The following is a 19,668-nucleotide window of genomic DNA, read 5'->3' as shown; positions in this document are numbered from 1 at the left end:
TATAGCAAGTATATATTATTTAGTAGTTTTTATTATAATTTTTATATATAATAGTGATTATTAAATAAATAAATATTAAATGAAATGATATAAAGAATATGCTCATTTTTAGGTTCCCAAGCAGGCTTGAGTTCAGGCTCGTTTACTAAGCAAACTTATATATAAGCTTGATATTCAAGCCTTTTCTGCTGGCTCATTTATACCCTACTTCTCTTAATCTTTGTAATTTGAAGTTTCGGTGTGCAGGCGGATATAATGCCACAAGAAATTAGTTCAAATCTGGTGATATTAAACACACCTAGCAAGAATTCAAGAGGACTTAAAGCCCTAAATTCGTTTACAAATGGCAATGAAGAGTTTATTGATGATCGTGAGTTAGCACAGCGAAAAGCTGAAGAAGCTGGTAAGTATTTATTTATTTATTTACGCATGAAGTAAATAAATTACGCGTATAAATTACGCAATAAAAGGTTATGCAACTTATAACATAAGCACGCAATCTGTGTTAATAATTACACAACTTATATTTAAGAATTTGTACGTTAAGCGTCATTTATACAATAAACTTGCCCCTTATTATTATTACTATTATTATTTTGCAATTATCTTTCTGCATATCTGAATTGGCATTGTGGAAATCATAAAAAATGCAGAGCCTGTCAATAATTTGTTTAAAATATATTAATAATTTAATACTTTAGATCGATGATAACAGGAAACTTAAATTTCTTTTTGTTTTTAATCGTTCTTGTTGCTTATATAAAACAAAATTCTTGGACGGATATTAAAATATATATATAAGCAGAAAATCATAGATCTTGTCAGTTTTAAATATTATTTATCTTTTTATAATTATGGCATATAATGTATTTATGTAGCTATAAAAATCATGAAAAATGTAGTCATTCATTTTTTTCTCATTTATTAAAATTACATTAAAAAAAAAACAGAATAAATAAATAAAAAAAATAAAATTACATTATTTTTTTCTTTTGAGAGGGATTAAAAAAGTGCAGGTTTTATATAAGCAAATTTAATTAAGATTTAGTGTTCTTAATTTTCTCTAGTTACATAAAATTTATGCAATAGTTGTTTGTAATATCTTCAAATAATATCTAAGAGGGACGCTTATAAACATAATCAATAGTATGCTGAAAACTACACGATTCCTATTTATTATATAAATCGACTAGAATGAACTTGAGTGTCAATTGGTTTGAGGTTTAATTTTAATAAAATTAAGTATTAATAGGATTTTATTTGAATGCATATATACATATTCTATTAAAGCATTATACATGTTTATGCTATTAAACATATAAACAATAAAATTCATATAACATAAGTAACATAACAATGGTAAAAGAATGGGTACGCATAATGAGTTAGAGGGTGATCATTCTTATAGTGGGCCCAACCCAGGCCCATCACTAAGCACTCTTTGTATTAAAGTAGCAAAACACACTTGATTAGATGATGCTTAATGCTTAAGAGGACCAATTTTCATAATGATCGTTGCTTTAATAAAGTCGAATGTTAACATTTAGAGGAAAATACCCGTTAGACCCGGCCCAGAATAAATCTAAAAGAAAAAGTTTGTCTCTTTTAATGGACAGCTAATCATTATCATGATACTAAATGTAAATATATGAACGGTAATATTTTTAATTTTATAGACATCTTTATGTTAACGTAATTTATTCAAAACCAAACTCAATCAACTTTTATTAAACTCAAAATGATTATAATAAAGCTGCGCCACAACCCCCTTTTGAATAGCAAAGTCAAACCTACTAAAAGTCAAGCCAACCCCCTTTCAAAATGAACATAATTTTAAGTTTGTCTTTCAAGAATTATCGTTATAGAGGGTTGTGTGATGCAAACTTGTGATCTTATCGCCGCGATGCTTGTTTTTTAGTAGAAAATCGTAATCGTTATCACATTTAGACTCGTTTACTTTTACCTTATTTTATTTGTTATTTTTGTATAATGGATTGACTAAATTAAAATGCTAACTATTTTATACATTTTTTATAAAAAAATCTCTGGTGTGATGTCAAACAGCCCACCATATTGTTGATTTGATTGCTTCTTTAAATAGCTTTTGTGTAACAAGAATCCAATGTAGTAACATTTACATCCGTGTGAACTACATATACATATACATATACTCCCAGTATTATGGGGTTGTTTTAAGTTATTCGTTTATAATATATATATATATATATATTTTTGTTTTTAATTTTATTTATTGTAACGAAGTTAATAATATTTGATGATGAAATAGTTTCAAAGATAAATGAGATGTTATAACCCAGTTTAAAAGCTATATGGGTTTAGTGAGACCATGACGCGTTTTTTTTTTTAAATAATAATCATAAATAATATTTAAAAAAAATCGGATTTTAATTTTTAGTAAATCCCTATTTTATAGGATTTTAGTATCAAATATTTAGTGAGATTAGTTTGTAGTTTAATGAGATATTATAACTCGTTTAAGGACTATCTGGGTTTGGTGTGAGCCAAACCTGTGAATTCGGGTCAAAAGCATGAGAAGTCTCAATTTACAAATAAAGCAATCTGTTGGCTTAAGAGAATTTAGGGAACAACCAAAGAGATTTTAAAGATTTTGATATATATATTTAAGATTTTGTAATAAAATTTAAAACTAATTTTTTTTATCATAAAATTATCGGAACCAAGCTTCTAATTAATATTGGATAATCACAAATTTGAAACACATTTATGGGCCTTCTCAAGACAAGAATGACTATCAAATTACAAAAGTTGATTTTTGTTGGTTCACAATTTCTTTGGAAAATAATGGCCAGGCCCATATTGACAACGTAGGGTTTTTGCTTATAAAAAAAGTCTTGAATTATCTTGTTCAGCTCCCGACACTCCCGTGAGGCCTGGCCGTTTGTGATATCCATCAAGAGGCCCAATACTAGACTTTGAAATCGTACACATTCACCCTAATGGCCTCATTATATTTTTCTTTAAAAAAAAAGTAAGATACATAGCCATTATTATTATTATCAATATAAAATAAATGTATATTGAAAGTATATGTTATTGGTAAAAAAGTGACATATATATAATAGTTCTTAATCTTATATTGTGATTATTTTTCTAAAATATAAAAAAATGTGAGTTATTATTTCATATTACCGTTAAAATAATATTACTATTTCATGATTAGGGTCTGGATCAAATACAAATTATATTAACGTGCTAACTATGCAAATCAAGTGGTTTAATTATATATACAACATAGTGTAGTTTAATTATAACATATTGTAATTACACTACGATGTAATTACATAATTACACTACTTGTATAGCAAGTTAATTTAATTTGTACATTAACTTTCCCGTTCATGATTATTTCTTTACATTTAACCATAAACGGAACAAAATTATTAAATGATAACGAATGTTTTATTCAGTTTAATGATTTATAAAAACACCATAATACTATAACATTTTAGAGCTTTATTAAAATTTGAGAGTTACCAATGAATAATATTATTATTTCATGATTTTATCTTATATGCAATTTTTACTTATTATAAGCAAAGATCTTCACCCGTGCCCGTTGTGACGCATTAAATCATGAAAAATATTAACATGCTTGAAATATTTGAAAAGAACCAAAACCTTAACGCGAAGACAAACATATCACGAAAACTATCACTTCTATGTAGAACCCCTATGACATCAACGAAACAGACGAAAGAAACTGCAAACTAAAAAAGAATTACAAGGTTGCTGAAAAAAAAAAGATAAAAGCTATTAAAAAAGACAAAAAAAAACCGGTCACGCCTTCCCGTTAACACATCAACGGGCTAACCATTTCCGTGACCTTTTAACCTTTTATTATTGTAACCAATGGTAGCCCAATGGCTTTTATCGGAAGTTGCTAGTTTGAGTCTCGTTGACAAATTGCCATGCGGGGTTTTACTACAGTGACCTTCAGGCTGTCTGCAATCACGGGTGAAGGTGGCCTTTTGCCCATGAGTGTGTGTACCCGGATGACCGGGCATTGCTGACCGTTCCAAAATAAATCTACCAGTCTGTTTAACATTTGTCGCAGCCAAGACTTGGTTTTTAATGTAAAGATTATGAGTTTTAAATTATTTGAGCTAAAACTAGTTATACCGTTAAAGAGTCCAATGCAAATCTTTGTATACTAGTTATATTCAAAATCTGTGAACATCTGTTACAGCTGCAAGGAGGAACCAAGCAGCAGAATGGCTAAGACAAATGGACCAGGGTGCAGCAGAACTGTTACCAACCGAACCGTCCGAGGAACACTTCTGTCAGTCACTTCGCAACGGTCTCATCCTCTGCAATGTCCTCAACAAAGTCAACCCTGGTGCAATACCAAAGGTCAGTTACTAGGGGTGAGCACGGCTCGGTTCGGTTCGGTTCGGTTATTGGGTGAAACCCAAACCGAAACCAAAGCCATCGGTTATTTTATAATACCAACCAATCGGTTTTCAGTTCTTCGGTTATTCGGTTATTCGGTTTTCGGTTATTTTCGGTTTCGGTTATTTTCGGTTTTTGTATTGCATGTAGACGTTGCAAAAAAAATCACAAAAATAGATTATCACATATATATTGAATTCAAAATACAAAAATAGGCACGTGTTACGTGGAACCAAACAAATACAAAGTTTCTTGAGTAGTAGAATTTAAAATTAAACAAAATAAACAAAGTTCTTAATAAAAAAACACTAAAAGTTTGGTTTGAATCTTCATTCATTATCTTAGTCATCTTCAAAGTGTTTAGACCCAATCGTCATCATCTTCATAATCTTCATCACCGTCAATGGTAGTGTCTTTTGGAGTTTTGTTTCCGGTCATAACATCTAAAAAAACGCGTACAATTGTATTAATATTTAAGTAAATATTGAACAGTCAAAACACGTCGTAAATAAACATTATTACCAATTTCTATGTTCTCCAACTTTTCAATCAAAGTCTCAAATTGTTGACCATACACATTAGAATTTTGTAAAACCGTTGATTCATACCGTGTCAGGTTAATCGGTTCGGTTCGGTTTTTTTAAAATGGATAACCGAACCTAAACCGAAAAATCGGTTTTTCAAAAAACTAAAAAATTAACCATCGGTTAATGCTTTGGTTCGGTTTTTTTTGGTTCGGTCTTTTCATTTTGTTCGTTTCGATTCGGTTAATTCGGTTTTCTGCTCACCCCTATCAGTTACTCTCATTTTTTTTGTTACATTATTATTAACAGATAATAGTTAAGTAATTATTATTATTTATTATAATAATAATAATACTAATTATTATTATTATTATTATTAGTACACTTAATGCAACTCTTTTTTTTTTAAATCTTTGAAATAAAGTAACAACATATGAACATATTATTATTATTATTATTATTATTATTATTATTATTATTATTATTATTATTATTATTTGTTGATGGTTTGGTGGAATTGTTAAGGTGGTGGAGATTCCAGTAATAGATACAGAGGGGGCAGCCCAAACAGCAATACAGTATTTTGAGAATATGAGGAATTTTTTAGTTGCTGTTGGGAGAATGAAGCTTCTTACCTTTGAGGTTTCTGATCTTGAAAAGGTTTGTTTGTCTTTTAATTTGTTATTTCTGTCTTTTATTATGTTCTTGAATTCTTCCTTGTATTTAATAACACAAAACTTGTAATTTAATTACATATTTTAATCTTTGCACATAAAAATATATAAATAAGATAATCAAATAATTAATAAATGATAAACAATCTCAGCCCAAGCCAAGCCCGAGCTTGACAAACTACTCATGATGTAGTTAGGGGTGTAAACGAGCCGAGCTGACCCGAGCTCGTTTGGGCTCGAGCTGAGCTCGTTTTAACTTAAGAAGACTCAAGCTTGGCTCGTTTAGGTGTTGTATTTTTAAAGCTCGAGCTCGGCTCATTTAGAGTTGTATTTCTAAAGCTCGAGCTCGAGCTCGGTTCGTGAGTAATTTGTCAAGTTCGAGCTAGGCTCAGGCTGGGATTGCTTATTATTTTTTTAATTATTTGATTATTTTATTTATATATTTTTATAATTATTTACATATATGTTTATAATTATAGTTTTTATATATAACATAATATGTATCTTTTAATTATTCTTTAATCATAAGTTTATATATATAGAGAGATACATTAATAAAAATTATATAAATTAAAGCTTGTTTAGTCTTGGGAGCCGGCTTGAGCTCGACATGTGATGCTTGGGCTTGTTTAAGCTCGGCTAGATTTGAGTTTTTAACGAGTAGCTCACGAGCAGCTCGGCTCGTTTACACCCCTAGTTGCAAAGGATTCCTATTCTAGTTGTAACTTATACTTTTACAATGTACTTTAATTTAAATAATGCAACCAGCTTGTATAATTAAGTATCAAAAGGTATAAACTACCTATTGAATAAAGAAAATGTTGGTCATCACTCATAGTTAATGTGTAAATATGATTACAAAAACAAGATATTACTATCTTAAGTTAAATCTTTGGACAAATATAATTTAGGAGACTGTATGCATCAAATATAAACTTTTGAGTGACTTTCAAGCCATTTGAAATATTCTTGTTTACTTGACCTATTTAAAATATCTTTATAACTAAATTAACAAACTTTGGTGGTGTTTGCAGGGCGGGTCATCTGGCAAAGTTGTAGACTGCATTTTATGTTTAAAAGGTTATCACGAGTGGCGGGAATCAGGCGGGGTTGGTGTATGGAAATACGGTGGGACCGTGAGAATCACATCCTTCCCAAAAGGATCACCTTCTTCTTTAATTGGCAGTGAAAGTGCTGATGAATCTTTAGACGAGTCCGAGTCGTCACAGTTTGAAGAATTACTGGAGTATTTACATTTATCAAGTGAAGTAGCTGTTGAAGAATCGAAAGTGTTGACTGCATTTAGTTTCCTGTTTGACCGTTTTGGTATCGGGCTTTTACAAGTGTATCTAACCGAGACTAATGAACTTGATGATTTCCCTTTGAATTCAATGGTAGGTAAGCTTCATTATGTATTTGTTTGTTCCATATTTATTTTAAACGTCTCTATCGTCAATTTTTGCTACGGGTCAGTTCAGGTTGACCTGAAATACATATGACAAGGCACTAGTATTCAAGGGCCCATTTTCATGAAAAAGAATTTGAAGTATAAGTTATAGTCTACTAAAGTTAGGAGTTCTATGGATTATTACACTTTGGGCGACTTTCAATGTTCCGTTTTTAACCAACATATTTATTTTTTTGTGTTTGACCCGTTAGCGATAAAAATAATAGGAGTCAACCCACTTCTTAACCAAATAGGTTGAAAACGGTTATTTCTGTTGCTTTGTAATAATTTTCTTGGATAATGTTAATTTGTTTGGTAATTTATTATAGGTTATCGATATAGTACTCAAGAAGGCCGTTAAAGATCTCTCGGGACTGCTTATTTCTCAGGGAAATCAGGTAATATGCAAAAAGTTTATTTGCATTTTGCATTGAAACCAAAATCTTGATTATCAAATATAAATTAATCACTAAATGGATCACTTTCTGATTTTTCAGCTTGGTAGTTTTTTGAAGAACATGTTAAAGAGTAACTGCAAACCGTTACTGAAGCATGAATTTCTAGAAGCCATTTCGAAATATATAGACCAAAGATCTGGTTTTGTATCAAATGATTTCTCAAAGTTTTGCATATGTGGTGGCAAGAGTAAAAGCATGTGGAATAATATTGATTACTCATGTGAGAATACAAATATATTGGATTTTCAACAAAAGCAACTTGAGGTAAATGTCACTCTTGGTATTATTGGATTTTCATTTTGGATTTTTTACAAAAAAAAAAAACTTTAAGTACATGAAAATGATGTTGAAGAAAACGAGTGTTGGAAGGCAAAAAGACGAAAATGCCCTTAAAACATTTTCAATTCGTTTAGCTAAACAAAAAGTATGAAAATTGTCAATATTAATGAAGGAGGGACTTCATGATGTGATATAAACTATTTGGACTAACACTGCAACTGAATTTGGTTTGGATAAAATCTGCAGTTTTCACGTAATTGCGGGATTAAAGTTGTAGTTTGGATTTTTATCTTATTATGTGCCATCAAATATATGTCTTGAATGTTTCACAGGAGTTAAAAGCTAGCTTTCATTTGACAAAACTAGAAGTCCAACAAGCTCATTTAGCTTGGGAACAAGAACTTAAGAAACTTGGTGCGTTCTTCGACTACTTTCTACATATCATTATTATTATAATAGATTATTATTATTATTATTATTATTATTATTATTATTATTATTATTATTATTTTAAAGCTACTACATTTTTATTCTTAAGACCAGGAAAAACTAACATTTTTATCTTTCTCAGTGCATCACACTAAGGATCTTGAAGTGGCATCTTCTTCATACCACAAGGTTTTGGAAGAAAACCGACAGCTTTACAATCAAGTTCAAGATTTAAAAGGTCAGTTATTTTGTTCTTAGTCATCATTAGAGGTTACAATCTCAAGCATTTATAAGTAAACAGGCCATTTTTTTTATTGCAGGAGCAATAAGAGTATACTGCAGAGTGAAACCATTTCAGCCTGAGCAATCTGATGAACAATCAACGGTTGATTACATAGGAGAAAATGGAAATATTATGATTGTTAACCGTAATAAGCAAGGCAAAGATTCTAGGAAAATGTTCGCGTTTAATAAGGTTTTTGGAGGAAAAACAACTCAAGGTAAGTTAATCATCATTATATTCTAATGCATATTCAACTTACATAAAAATGGCCAAATATGACTTTTAATGTATTTCCAACTTAAATGCAGAGCAAATATATGTAGATACACAGCCATTGGTTAGATCTGTGCTTGATGGCTATAATGTGTGTATCTTTGCATATGGCCAGACTGGCTCAGGGAAGACATACACAATGGTAAGATAATAATCGGTTAAGTTTGTTAACATTTTCATGTTTTTTGCATTTACATGAGACTGACACTAACATATTATCTTTTTCATAAGTGTAGAGTGGCCCTGACATAACAACAAAGGAAACGTGGGGCGTGAACTACCGGGCCCTACGAGATCTGTTTCAGTTAACGGAAACAAGGAAGGATTTTATAAAGTATGAAGTTGGAGTTCAAATGATTGAAATTTATAATGAACAAGTGAGAGATCTCTTGGTGGTTGATGGCTCCAACAGAAGATATCCTTACTACTACTACTACTACTACTACTACTACTACTACTACTACCACTACTTATTTATTAATGCTTATTATTATTTTTCTCTAACGGGTCAAATGGGTTGCAAGTTGTCCAAAATGTATTTATAAAGCATAAACGCGTAATATTTTTATTCAAATCATTAGTTTTTTACTTAAAAAATTATAATATAATCGTATTTAGCACGCTAATTATTTATGGAGTTCTAAGTTTTTTGGACAAAAAGTGTTTTGAGTTGGCACAAAAAATTTGGACATAAAGTAACCCAATTTGAAACGGCACCCGACCCGTCAAGTTTACTATATTTATATCTCATAATGTGATAAAATGCTTCTTTAGACCGATGCAAGTGCATCTTCTTGTGAATTTACTAAATTGCCCCCTGCTACACCTTGACAACTAAAACATTGGATATACGAAATAATTCCCAACTAAACGGTCTCAATGTGCCTGATGCATCTTTAGTTTCTGTTAAATGCACTCAAGATGTTCTTGATCTAATGAAAATTGGCCAAAGAAATCGTGCAGTTGGCGCTACTGCTTTAAACGAACGAAGTAGCCGTTCACATAGGTAATGTGCGTTTTCTTTTATTTTACAGAATCACATCTGACATTTTAGACCCATTTGTTTGCATCTCAAAAATATCGAGTTTAATAAGTTTCTTAATATCCTGACAGTGTTCTAACGGTTCATATCCGAGGAAAAGAACTAGTTTCTGGATCAACCTTAAAGGGTTGCCTTCATTTAGTAGATCTAGCTGGCAGTGAGCGCGTGGACAAATCGGAGGCCACTGGAGACCGACTAAAAGAAGCTCAACATATTAATAAATCCCTGTCTGCACTCGGAGATGTCATTTCGGCTCTTGCGCAGAAGAGCACGCACATTCCTTACAGAAATAGTAAACTTACTCAAGTGTTGCAAGATTCTTTGGGTAAGAGTTTACTTTCAGTCTACTTATTTAAACGAGTAGATTCAGGTTGTGTTTTATGGGATCGAAGACGTCCAAAGTCTATTTTTTATGCATACAATTATATTTAGATGATAACCGTATTGTTTTGTAACATATTTAACTTGTTATTTATTCGTCTTTGTAGGCGGGCATGCTAAAACGCTTATGTTCGTGCATATAAATCCCGAGAGTAATGCACTTGGAGAGACAATTAGCACCTTAAAGTTTGCTGAAAGGGTTGCCTCAATAGAATTAGGTGCTGCTAAATCTAATAAAGAAACCGGTGAAATCAGAGAGATGAAAGAAGAGGTTTAACATTCGCTTTTATCTATTCTTTTATATCAGCATACTTAAGTTGGTGGTATGATTATCATGTTTTAACTTGCTAAAAAAATCGTGTTTTTACGACCTGTTTTCTTTGTTCACTCAGATATCCAATATGAAGCTATTGTTGGAGAAAAAAGAGGCTGAGCTGGAGCAGTTAAGAAGTGGGAATGCAAGAGTTGCTGTTTCACCCGTTCGCATGCCAAGATTTAATCATACAAACAATTTGAGACCCGATAATAGTCAGAGCTTTGTTGATGATAATAAGCTTCCCGAGGTTGGTCCTAGAGGTTATTTTTACAATATGGGTCAAAACAAGCCGGGTCGGGTTGACCTTTCAAACATTTTTCTTCATATTTTAAACCATTTTATTAATAATTAAGGGAAACAGGTATTGTTCTGAAAATGTAAATCTTTAAATAAATGATTTGGGAAGGATGCACTGGAAACAGACTTTAGGTTGACTTTCAACCCGTTTGACCCGTTACTTTTTCAGCTATTTTTTATCTGGCCCATTTGAAGCAAAATGCAACCCATCATCTTTTCTGATGTGTACACTGTACACCATCGAAATATTATTTTTTTGACCGTTTTACCCTTTACGCTACGTTTTTGTTGTTGTGCACATCACCTCCCATAATTTTAAATGTTAATATTGTTATGTTTCGTTTCGGTTGTTTAATATTAAGTTCTTTTTTTTATATATTCATAGCAGGTTAGAAGCTGTTCATCTGGTAGGCAAAGGCGGGCTCGCTTCCCTTTGAAGTTCACAGACAAAGATTATATTCCCAAAATGCCCCTACTAGCTGAAGAAAGATCACCATCTCCTCCTTTAAGAAAATCAATATCTACCGATAGAGGGGACGTCATAAAAACCAAGATTAAGCCCGACACAATCACTAACCCTCCGATCACAAAACCACAATATCCTACACGGGCTTTCGTCAACAGGTCTCTAGCCACATTACCGAATTTACCCTCCACCGATAACAAAAAAGGGTATTTAAGTTCACAAGATAACTTTTCTGAGGCATTACATAATCATACAAGAGTTAGTTCTAGGAAAGTTAATAATCAAGAGCAAGAAGAAGAACAGTTTAAGCAAATGCTTAAGGTCAAGAATAGTCAGGTCAAAGCAAAAAGTCAACACTCAGTTAAGCAGACAGTGTTTTCTGATATGGATGCTGGTCAAACTGTTGAAGAAGGTCAAAGAAGCGATTTTTCGGAGCCAGAAAGTGAGCATTGTTCGGTTAGGTTGCATATTCCAGTTGGGCCTAAAAAGCTGCAACGAAGCTCTTCAAGAAATTTGCATACTGTGGAAATCAGGTACTTTAATTAATAATTTAGAGCCTTAAAGGTGTCGCTTTTGACCCGTTTTTATATAACTGGGCTTATGCGGGTTATTGTGTTTTATCGATAGCAAGTCAAAGTGTCAAAACATATCAAAAGTTACCCTAAGAGTATTTTTGGTCAAATAGAAGTCCATAGTTTTCCGAGTTTTGCCCATTATTTTATTCCAAAAATTAGATTATTTTTGCAATAGTATAACATTTTTAGGCATTTTTTTAAAAGGCCAAATTATATTAAAAAAAGAAAAACCCAAAGGAACTCCCGCAAGTAGCCAGAGCCCATTAAGCACAAGGATACAAACAAAAATGAAGAAACAAAACTTAAGTGTAACAAGTTGAGCCAAACCTGAGTTCGTTTGGGCTCGAGCTCGGCTCGTTTAACTTAAGAGGGCTTGGGCTTGGCTTGTTTAACGTTTTATTTCTCAAGTTTGAGGTCGGCTCTTTTATTATTTATTAATTATTTTATTATTTTATCTAAAAATTTATAATTATAAATTATATATATATAATATAATATATATTATTTGATTATCTTTATCATAGTTTTGTATATAATAATAGCTGTTATATAAATATATTAAATAAAACTTTTATAAATAATAGGCCCGTTTAGGCTGGCTAGCTGCTCGAGCCCGTTTATTAGATGAGCCTCAATAAATGCTCAACCTCGGGCTCGAGCTCGTTTAAGTTGGCTTGGTTCAAGTTTTAGCGAGCGGAGCTCGAGTAGCTCACGTGCAGCCCAACTCGTTTACACCGAATTTAACCCACCTGACCCCTATGTTTGTCTACTACAGGGAACCTGGAAGAAATGAAAATAAATCCTCAAAGAATGCGAACGAAGGTAGCAATGCCTCGGTTCCTAAGTTTATAAGGAGTCGTTCTACTCCTCGAGGAAAATTCATGGTTCAACCTTGAGCGATCAAACGTCCTACATACACACTTGTTTATTTTCACATTCATTTTCGTTATTGTTTTTAGTTTTTTTGTATTGCATAGCCCTTGATTTTTTTCGACTACCATCGCAGATACCGCCAAGAGGAGATTTGCAGCATGAGAATCTCTCTAGTTTGTTTTTATAAAGCATGCCACATTTGTAATTTATTTTCCTATATTATTACATTTGTAATTTGATGTATCATCAACAAAGTTTGAAGTATGTTTTACTCTTCTATGATATTTATTTGGAACTTATTATGGTAGTCAAGTAAAAGGGTAAAATAGTAAAATGACATGTTAACGAGATACTTCTTGATCGGATTGCTACAAAAGTTGCACTATTAACACTAGGTATTAACGTTGGAAACAATACGTGTGGGTTGTGTAATATGTTTCCAGAGTCGTCGGAGCATCTTATGGTTCATTGTCGGGTGGCTAATTGGGTTTGGTCGATTATTCACGATTGGATTAAATTACCCATGCCCGATAACTTTGGCATCGTGAGGGACATATTGGAGTATCCAAATAAACATAAGAATAACAAGGAGCGGGAAGCAATCCAAGCAATTTCGTTTAGGCCTGTGAACGAACCGAACGTTCGGTGAACTATTCGTGAACCGTTCGACGGGAAGTTCGTTTATGTTTGTTTATTTAATAAACGAACGAACATGAACAAAAAATTTGTGCTCATTTAATTAAACGAACGAACATGAACACATGTTCCATTCGTTGATTTTTGTTCATGAACGTTCGTTTATGTCTGTTTATTTATGTTCGTTTATGTATTAATAGAAAATAATTAAATATTATATGGATAGGTCATCTGCTTAAAGGTTTTATATTTGTTAATTTGTGTTCATTTAAGTTCGTTTATATTTGTGTTCATTTACATTTGTTCATACATTTTTGTTTATCTTTGTTCAGTTATGTTCGTTTAGATTTTAAACAAACGAATACAAATGCCCATTTAAACAAACAAATATGAACATAAATATTTGTTCGATTAAGTGTCTGTGTTCTTTTAAAGTTAAATGAACGAGCACAAGCATGCCCTTGTTCGTGTTCATTCTATTCGTTTATAGGCTTTCATTTTTCACATTGATGAATATATCGGTCTCAACTCTAGGTTCTGTCGATTTTATTTGTGTTCGATTGTGTTCGTGAACCGTTCGTGAACACATTAATTTCCTTAATGAACGAACACGAACATAAAATCTCATGCGGTAAGTGTTCGTGAACCGTTCGTGAACACATTATTTTCTTAACGAACGAACATGAACAAAACCTTGTTCGTGTTCGTTCGGTTCATTTACAGCCCTCATTTCGTTAGTTACGTGTTGGATGTTTTAGAGAGCCTGAAATGGTATGATTTTTAATAACAAACCATTCTCGATGGTAAATTTGGTGAATGGCATCAAGACGGCTCCCTTTGGTTGAAGCGTAGGGAAAACATGCGGGTTTGGGGTGGGAGAAATTGTGCAAGTTTAATTTCGTTAATTTTCTTATTTAAGCAGTTTGTAAAGGCTTTTAGCTCGATGTATGTCCATTTTCTTTATTTGTACGTTCGAGCTTCTTGCGGCTTGTAAATCTTTCAGGTCTTGTACGGCCCGTATAGCCTTATACAAACCGCGTAGGTCTTCAACAACTTAGGTCCTATACGGCCTGTATTGCCCAATACCAGCCACATAAGCGAAAGATGGTGTGTAAAGATCCATGATGGTGTATAAAGCTCCAATACTGTCTTCTATCATGACAACCAAATATGCGTGTTTAATTTATGTGTTTTAAAGAATCAAAACAAACATTTTTATATAGATTAATAATAAATCCTGATATTCCAAAGTCATACACAAAAATCATATTTAACTTAAACCTCTTAACTTATAACAATAATTATTAATGTTATTAATCCACACTCAACCCATATTCATGTGGCTAAAGAATCATAAACTATATAGTATATACATGCATGCATGTATGATGTATATGTCATTTGTGCATATAACTTTAGTTATATACATACATGTATTATGTATGTAGATGTCATGTGATTCATGTGTGTGTACATAACTTTATTGCATTGCTGTAACCTGTAAAGGTCACATGGGCATGTGATAGGAGCCTTGGGCCCATGTGCTAATATGCCTTGAAGTGTGACTGATGTGGATATCCAGATCATTTTGCATTAACTTCTAATAATAATAATAATATATACATCCAAACATATACTTGTACAAAAATATTAGAAGAACCTAAAATATGTACTTATTATAAACTTCTAAAAACATAGTACAATTTTTTTTTTGAAAGTTAATATACTTTTAATTTTTTTTTCTAGTACAAAGTAAGTTGGTTATCTAAAACAAACATCTAAAAGTTAGACGGATCCATCAGAGAACGCGTATGAGCAATTCGAAGAGCCTTGTAAAACCATCTGTGTTGTAGGAGGCGGGGACGGAGGATTAGCCAAAAGTTTCCCTTTTAGATTGGCGTCTGGTATCACAGAATCATCATGTCGGATCTCTTTGAGCATTGTAACCACATCGGTCATGGTTGGGCGGTCATTGGGCCGTGGGCTCACACAAAGAAATGAAACCGCAAGTGTTTGGAGCATTTCGTGCATTTGAGGATTGGCACGTCCTTTGAGGTTGTGATCAAGGGTGTCGATCGGGTCCTTTTTGGCGTGTAGGTGGTCTCGTACCCATTGAACCAAGTGTGCACCACCAGGTAGAGTTGGATCTAGTGGATGTCTTCCAGTTAATACCTCTAATAGGACTACTCCAAAACTGTATACATCACTTTTTTCGGTGATACATCGAGCCGACGCATGCTCTGATTAAAATATAAAACATATACCCGGTTAGCAACAATAGTTAAAACAACCTAATGTGGTAAGATACATCGCTATTTGGTAAAATATAACTCAAAATCGACCTGTATATAAGTAACAATATCAGCTAAAGTTGACATAAACTAAAAAGGCAAGAAGTAAAAGGGTGACAAGCGGGTCGTTTTTGTGAATTCACAAGTCAAATCCAACACCAACCAAAAAATCATGTTAGACACAAGAACCTAAACGCGGCATAAATATTTGTTGTTTGACACAAACACAGCCCATTTCACCCGAATTAATTATGCGTAGAGATACTTTAAATATAAAATTTATAAACAAAAAATACAAATATATTAAAAAATACGTTTTAATTATAAAGCTGATATAAGTTTCTATTTTCATTTGTAAATTTTGATATAAAAAACCCGCCCAACTTATTTAAGTAAGACCGAAAAACACAAAAAAGTTAATGAGTTAAGCATTCCACCCCGTGAACCTGTCAGGTCAACTCGAACCCGTTTACCTAAGCATGCTCATGGGTTTGACCTGTATCCATTTAGATTAAACTCAAACCTACACTGTTCATGATAGGTTCGTGTCATATCATAAATTTACACACTAAAAAAAATAAAGGGTTTATTACCGGGCGCCATATATCCATAAGAACCCGCTAACTGCGGTCTGCGGGCTCGACCCAACCCATCACTTCCATCCTTTGTAACAAGTCTTGCAAGCCCAAAATCCCCAAGAAAAGGTTGCAACTTTTGGTCCAATAACACATTCATAGCCTTCACATCACCATGCACAATTGATGGCACACAATCATGGTGTAAATAAGCAAGAGCATGAGCCACATTTAGTACAACTTCATATCTAGTCTCCCATTCTACTTTATGTTTTCCAATACCATGTAGTAATGAACTCAAGCTTCCATTACAATAATAATCATAAAACATAAGTTTAACCCTTTGGTTAGAAGCCCACCCCAACAATCTAACAATGTTTTTATGTCGAATCGAGCCCAACGTCTCGATTTCAGACCTAAATGGGCCCGATTCGTCCCCTGCCCACATTTTTTTAACAGCAAATGTTTCACCTTTTACAGTCGTCACTTTATACACGACTCCCGAGCTACCGGTCCCGATAACGTTCGCTGACGTTAAACAATGAACGATTTCGTCGATGTAAACGTCCATTTTTTGGAAAAATGTAACTTCCCATTTTTCGTTTAGTATTTCTCTTTTTTCTAAACGGGTTCTGACCAAAATGTAGATTCCAAGAAGGGTGAGGACCGCGCAAATGCTGACTAGGATTGACATTGCCAGTCTGGCTGATGATCTGGCATGGCCAGTGGACCCCAGTTTGTCAGCTGGGTTCACGACTGCATTAGAAACGTAAAGGTTACGGTTTCCAACGAGGTCAGAAGCTGGAAGGTTCCAGAAAAATGGAGTGTCCGGTAACTTCCCAGTGAAGTCGTTACCGGACACATTTAACGATACTAGGTTTTGAAGCCTTGTGAGAATGGTTAACTCCCCGGATAACTTATTCTGGGAGAGATCTAGACTTGCTAGCTTGCTCAGCCCGGCGAACTCCAGCGGGAGTTCGCCGGTAAACTGACTGCAACTTAGATTCAAAGCGATTTCCAACGACGGAATCTGACCGAACGCTTTCGGTATCTCACCCGAAAACCCATTATCCCCAACATCCAACATTTGTAGCTTCTTACAAAACCGAATCTCGGGCGGAAACTCGCCCGAAAACCCATTCTTCCCCAAATTAAGTTTAGTCAACTCGGTCAACGACCCGATACCCGAGCCCAACGGGCCCGTGAGCCCATTATCAGACACGTCTAAAAACTTTAAACTTGAAGGAAATTGACCCAAGAACCCACCAGATAACGCGTTTGAATGCGCATCAAGAAACTCAAGATTCCGACAACCTGAAAGGGTTGTTGGAATCGATCCGACGAGCTTATTGTTACTCAAATCAACAAAGTTTAAGCTCTTTAAACTCCCAATTTCCAATGGAATGATACCCGAAAGTCGGTTATTGTTAACTCGCAATCGATACAAGCTCTTGCAGCCTCCAATCTCCCGCGGGATAAAACCCGTTAACCCGTTGGAAATCAACAACAATTTGGTTAGATTTTGGAGGGAAAATAACTGTCTTGGGATTGATCCGTACAGTTGGTTATATGAAAGATCAATTGCTTGCAAATTGTGACATTTATACAAAGATGTTGGAATGTTGCCAGTAATATTATTATTCCATGCAAAAAATATGGACATGTTTTGTAAGTTTCCGATGGATTTCGGAACCTCGCCGGCGAGTTGATTGTTGTCGATTTCGAAATGAGTAATCGAAACACATTTCGTGAGCGAATCCGGAATTTCACCGGTTAATTTATTGACGGATAGTTGCAGCTCCTGGAGGTAGGCCAGGGTCCCAAAACTTGTTGGAATGTTTCCGGTTAACGAGTTTTCGGATAAGTCAATTGTTATGAGCTCGGGACAGGTCCCGAGCTCACTCGGAATTGACCCGACTAAAATATTTTGCCACAGTAATAAGCTTTCTAGCCTTTTGAGGTTCCCGAGTGAGCTCGGGATTGACCCGGAAATCGAGTTCTGGTACAAATAAATATTCCTTAAATTGGAACAGTTCCCGAGCTCGTCGGGAATTGGTCCAGACAATAGTGATGTGTAGATTGCTATTGTCTGGACCCGTGCCAGCTTCCCGATGCTTTTGGGAAGCTGGCCAGAAATGCTGGTTTCCGCCAGCCCTAACGTAACTAAATTACTACAATTCCCGATTTCCTCCGGGATCTCTCCTTTCAAATTCTTGTTCCCGCCCGCCCGAATCACTTCAAGATTCCTTAATTTGCCAATACTCGTAGGAATCTCACCGGACAACTGATTATCGTAGAGAATCAAGTTCTTAAGACTCGAAAGATTCCCAATCGAACCCGGGATCTCACCTTCGATAGCATTCGTGCTAACCGCAAACGTTTCGAGCTTTGACAACCTACAAATTTCGCTCGGGATTGATCCAGTAATCGAGTTATCGGAAATATCAATTTCCGTAAGCTCAAGAAAGTCCCCGAACTCCTTCGGGATGTTCCCAGTGAGATTCGAGGACGAAAGGGTTATTGAATTTAAATAATTTAATGAGTGTAGGTTGGAAGGCAATGGCCCATGAATATTCATATTATTTAAATGAATACTTACAACATCGGAATTTGAGTTGCATGTAATACCAACCCAATTGCATGGGGTTGAGTCTAATGGGTTCCATGAGTTTAAAACATTTGTTGGAGTGGTTAAAGTGGTCTTCCATTGGATAAGAGCTTGGCCTTGTGTCTCAATGGCATAAGAAAGATTTGGGAATGTGAAGATGAAGAAGAGGATTGAAGTAATGGTGATAATAATAATATTATTATTAGGGTTTCTTAAGGGTGCATGCATTGGTGCTATTGGATTGAAGAGAAGAGAAGAGTTGTGTGTTTATGGGGATTGTTGAGGTATGTTTTGTATATAGAAGGATTGTGGAAGAAGAGATCTAGATCACATTGCACTTGTGTTTTTATATGTTTTGTTTTCTTTACTATCCAATATTTAAATTACAACTTACTCTATCTTTTAATGATTTTGTATTATAAAGTGGTGTGTGTAGCATGTTAGGCTTGTACACAAATTGAAAAGTTAGTATATAGTTTATATTGGTTAACACGTGGTGCGGGTGTTTCTTTATGTTAAAAATGTTTGTTTATGGTCGTTCGTTTACAATTATTAAGATAACCGATATTTGTCGTAAATATGTAGCAAAAATTGTAGCAAAATTGTCAGAAACTAGATTTTTCACGGCTTTTTTTTCTTATCACAAACCTGCTTTTTCGGAAAATTGTGGCTATGAACTGTTATCGCAAATTAACCTGTTTTCTAGTAGTGTTAATGGTTAAGACAAACATGATCGTCCACCAAAATCAATAAGTTTAGAATTTTGTTCTAAATGGTTGTTGATATATCTTACTATTTTGATAACCAATG

At 33.9% G+C, this 19,668-nt stretch overlaps 2 protein-coding genes across 2 annotated transcripts; one reads left to right on the top strand and one right to left on the bottom strand.

Annotated features, from left to right (window-relative positions):
* Positions 1–239: 239 nt before the first annotated feature.
* Positions 240–12,864, top strand: LOC143612911 (kinesin-like protein KIN-14F). Its single transcript, XM_077086769.1, has 17 exons — positions 240–403; positions 4,229–4,392; positions 5,481–5,615; positions 6,664–7,023; positions 7,406–7,474; positions 7,574–7,798; positions 8,146–8,227; positions 8,385–8,480; positions 8,563–8,742; positions 8,834–8,940; positions 9,035–9,213; positions 9,640–9,804; positions 9,912–10,165; positions 10,329–10,492; positions 10,614–10,784; positions 11,223–11,833; positions 12,651–12,864. The coding sequence occupies exons 1-17, from the start codon at positions 256–258 to the stop codon at positions 12,769–12,771; spliced, it is 3,231 nt and encodes a 1,076-aa protein (XP_076942884.1). The 5' UTR covers positions 240–255; the 3' UTR covers positions 12,772–12,864.
* Positions 12,865–15,169: 2,305 nt separating this feature from the next.
* Positions 15,170–19,086, bottom strand: LOC143612910 (leucine-rich repeat receptor-like serine/threonine-protein kinase RGI4). Its single transcript, XM_077086768.1, has 2 exons — positions 16,269–19,086; positions 15,170–15,624 (listed from the first exon to the last, which is right to left on the bottom strand). Exons 1-2 carry the CDS (start codon positions 19,084–19,086, stop codon positions 15,170–15,172), a joined length of 3,273 nt encoding a protein of 1,090 aa, XP_076942883.1.
* Positions 19,087–19,668: the final 582 nt, after the last annotated feature.

Source organism: Bidens hawaiensis, unplaced genomic scaffold, assembly GCF_021521415.1.
Source record: "Bidens hawaiensis isolate Kalapana, Puna unplaced genomic scaffold, B.hawaiensis_p1.1 tig00036023_1, whole genome shotgun sequence".
NCBI classification, from domain to species: domain Eukaryota; kingdom Viridiplantae; phylum Streptophyta; class Magnoliopsida; order Asterales; family Asteraceae; genus Bidens; species Bidens hawaiensis.
The sequence above is the reverse complement of the archived record's forward strand: the minus strand, read 5'-3'. Positions and strand labels throughout refer to the sequence as shown.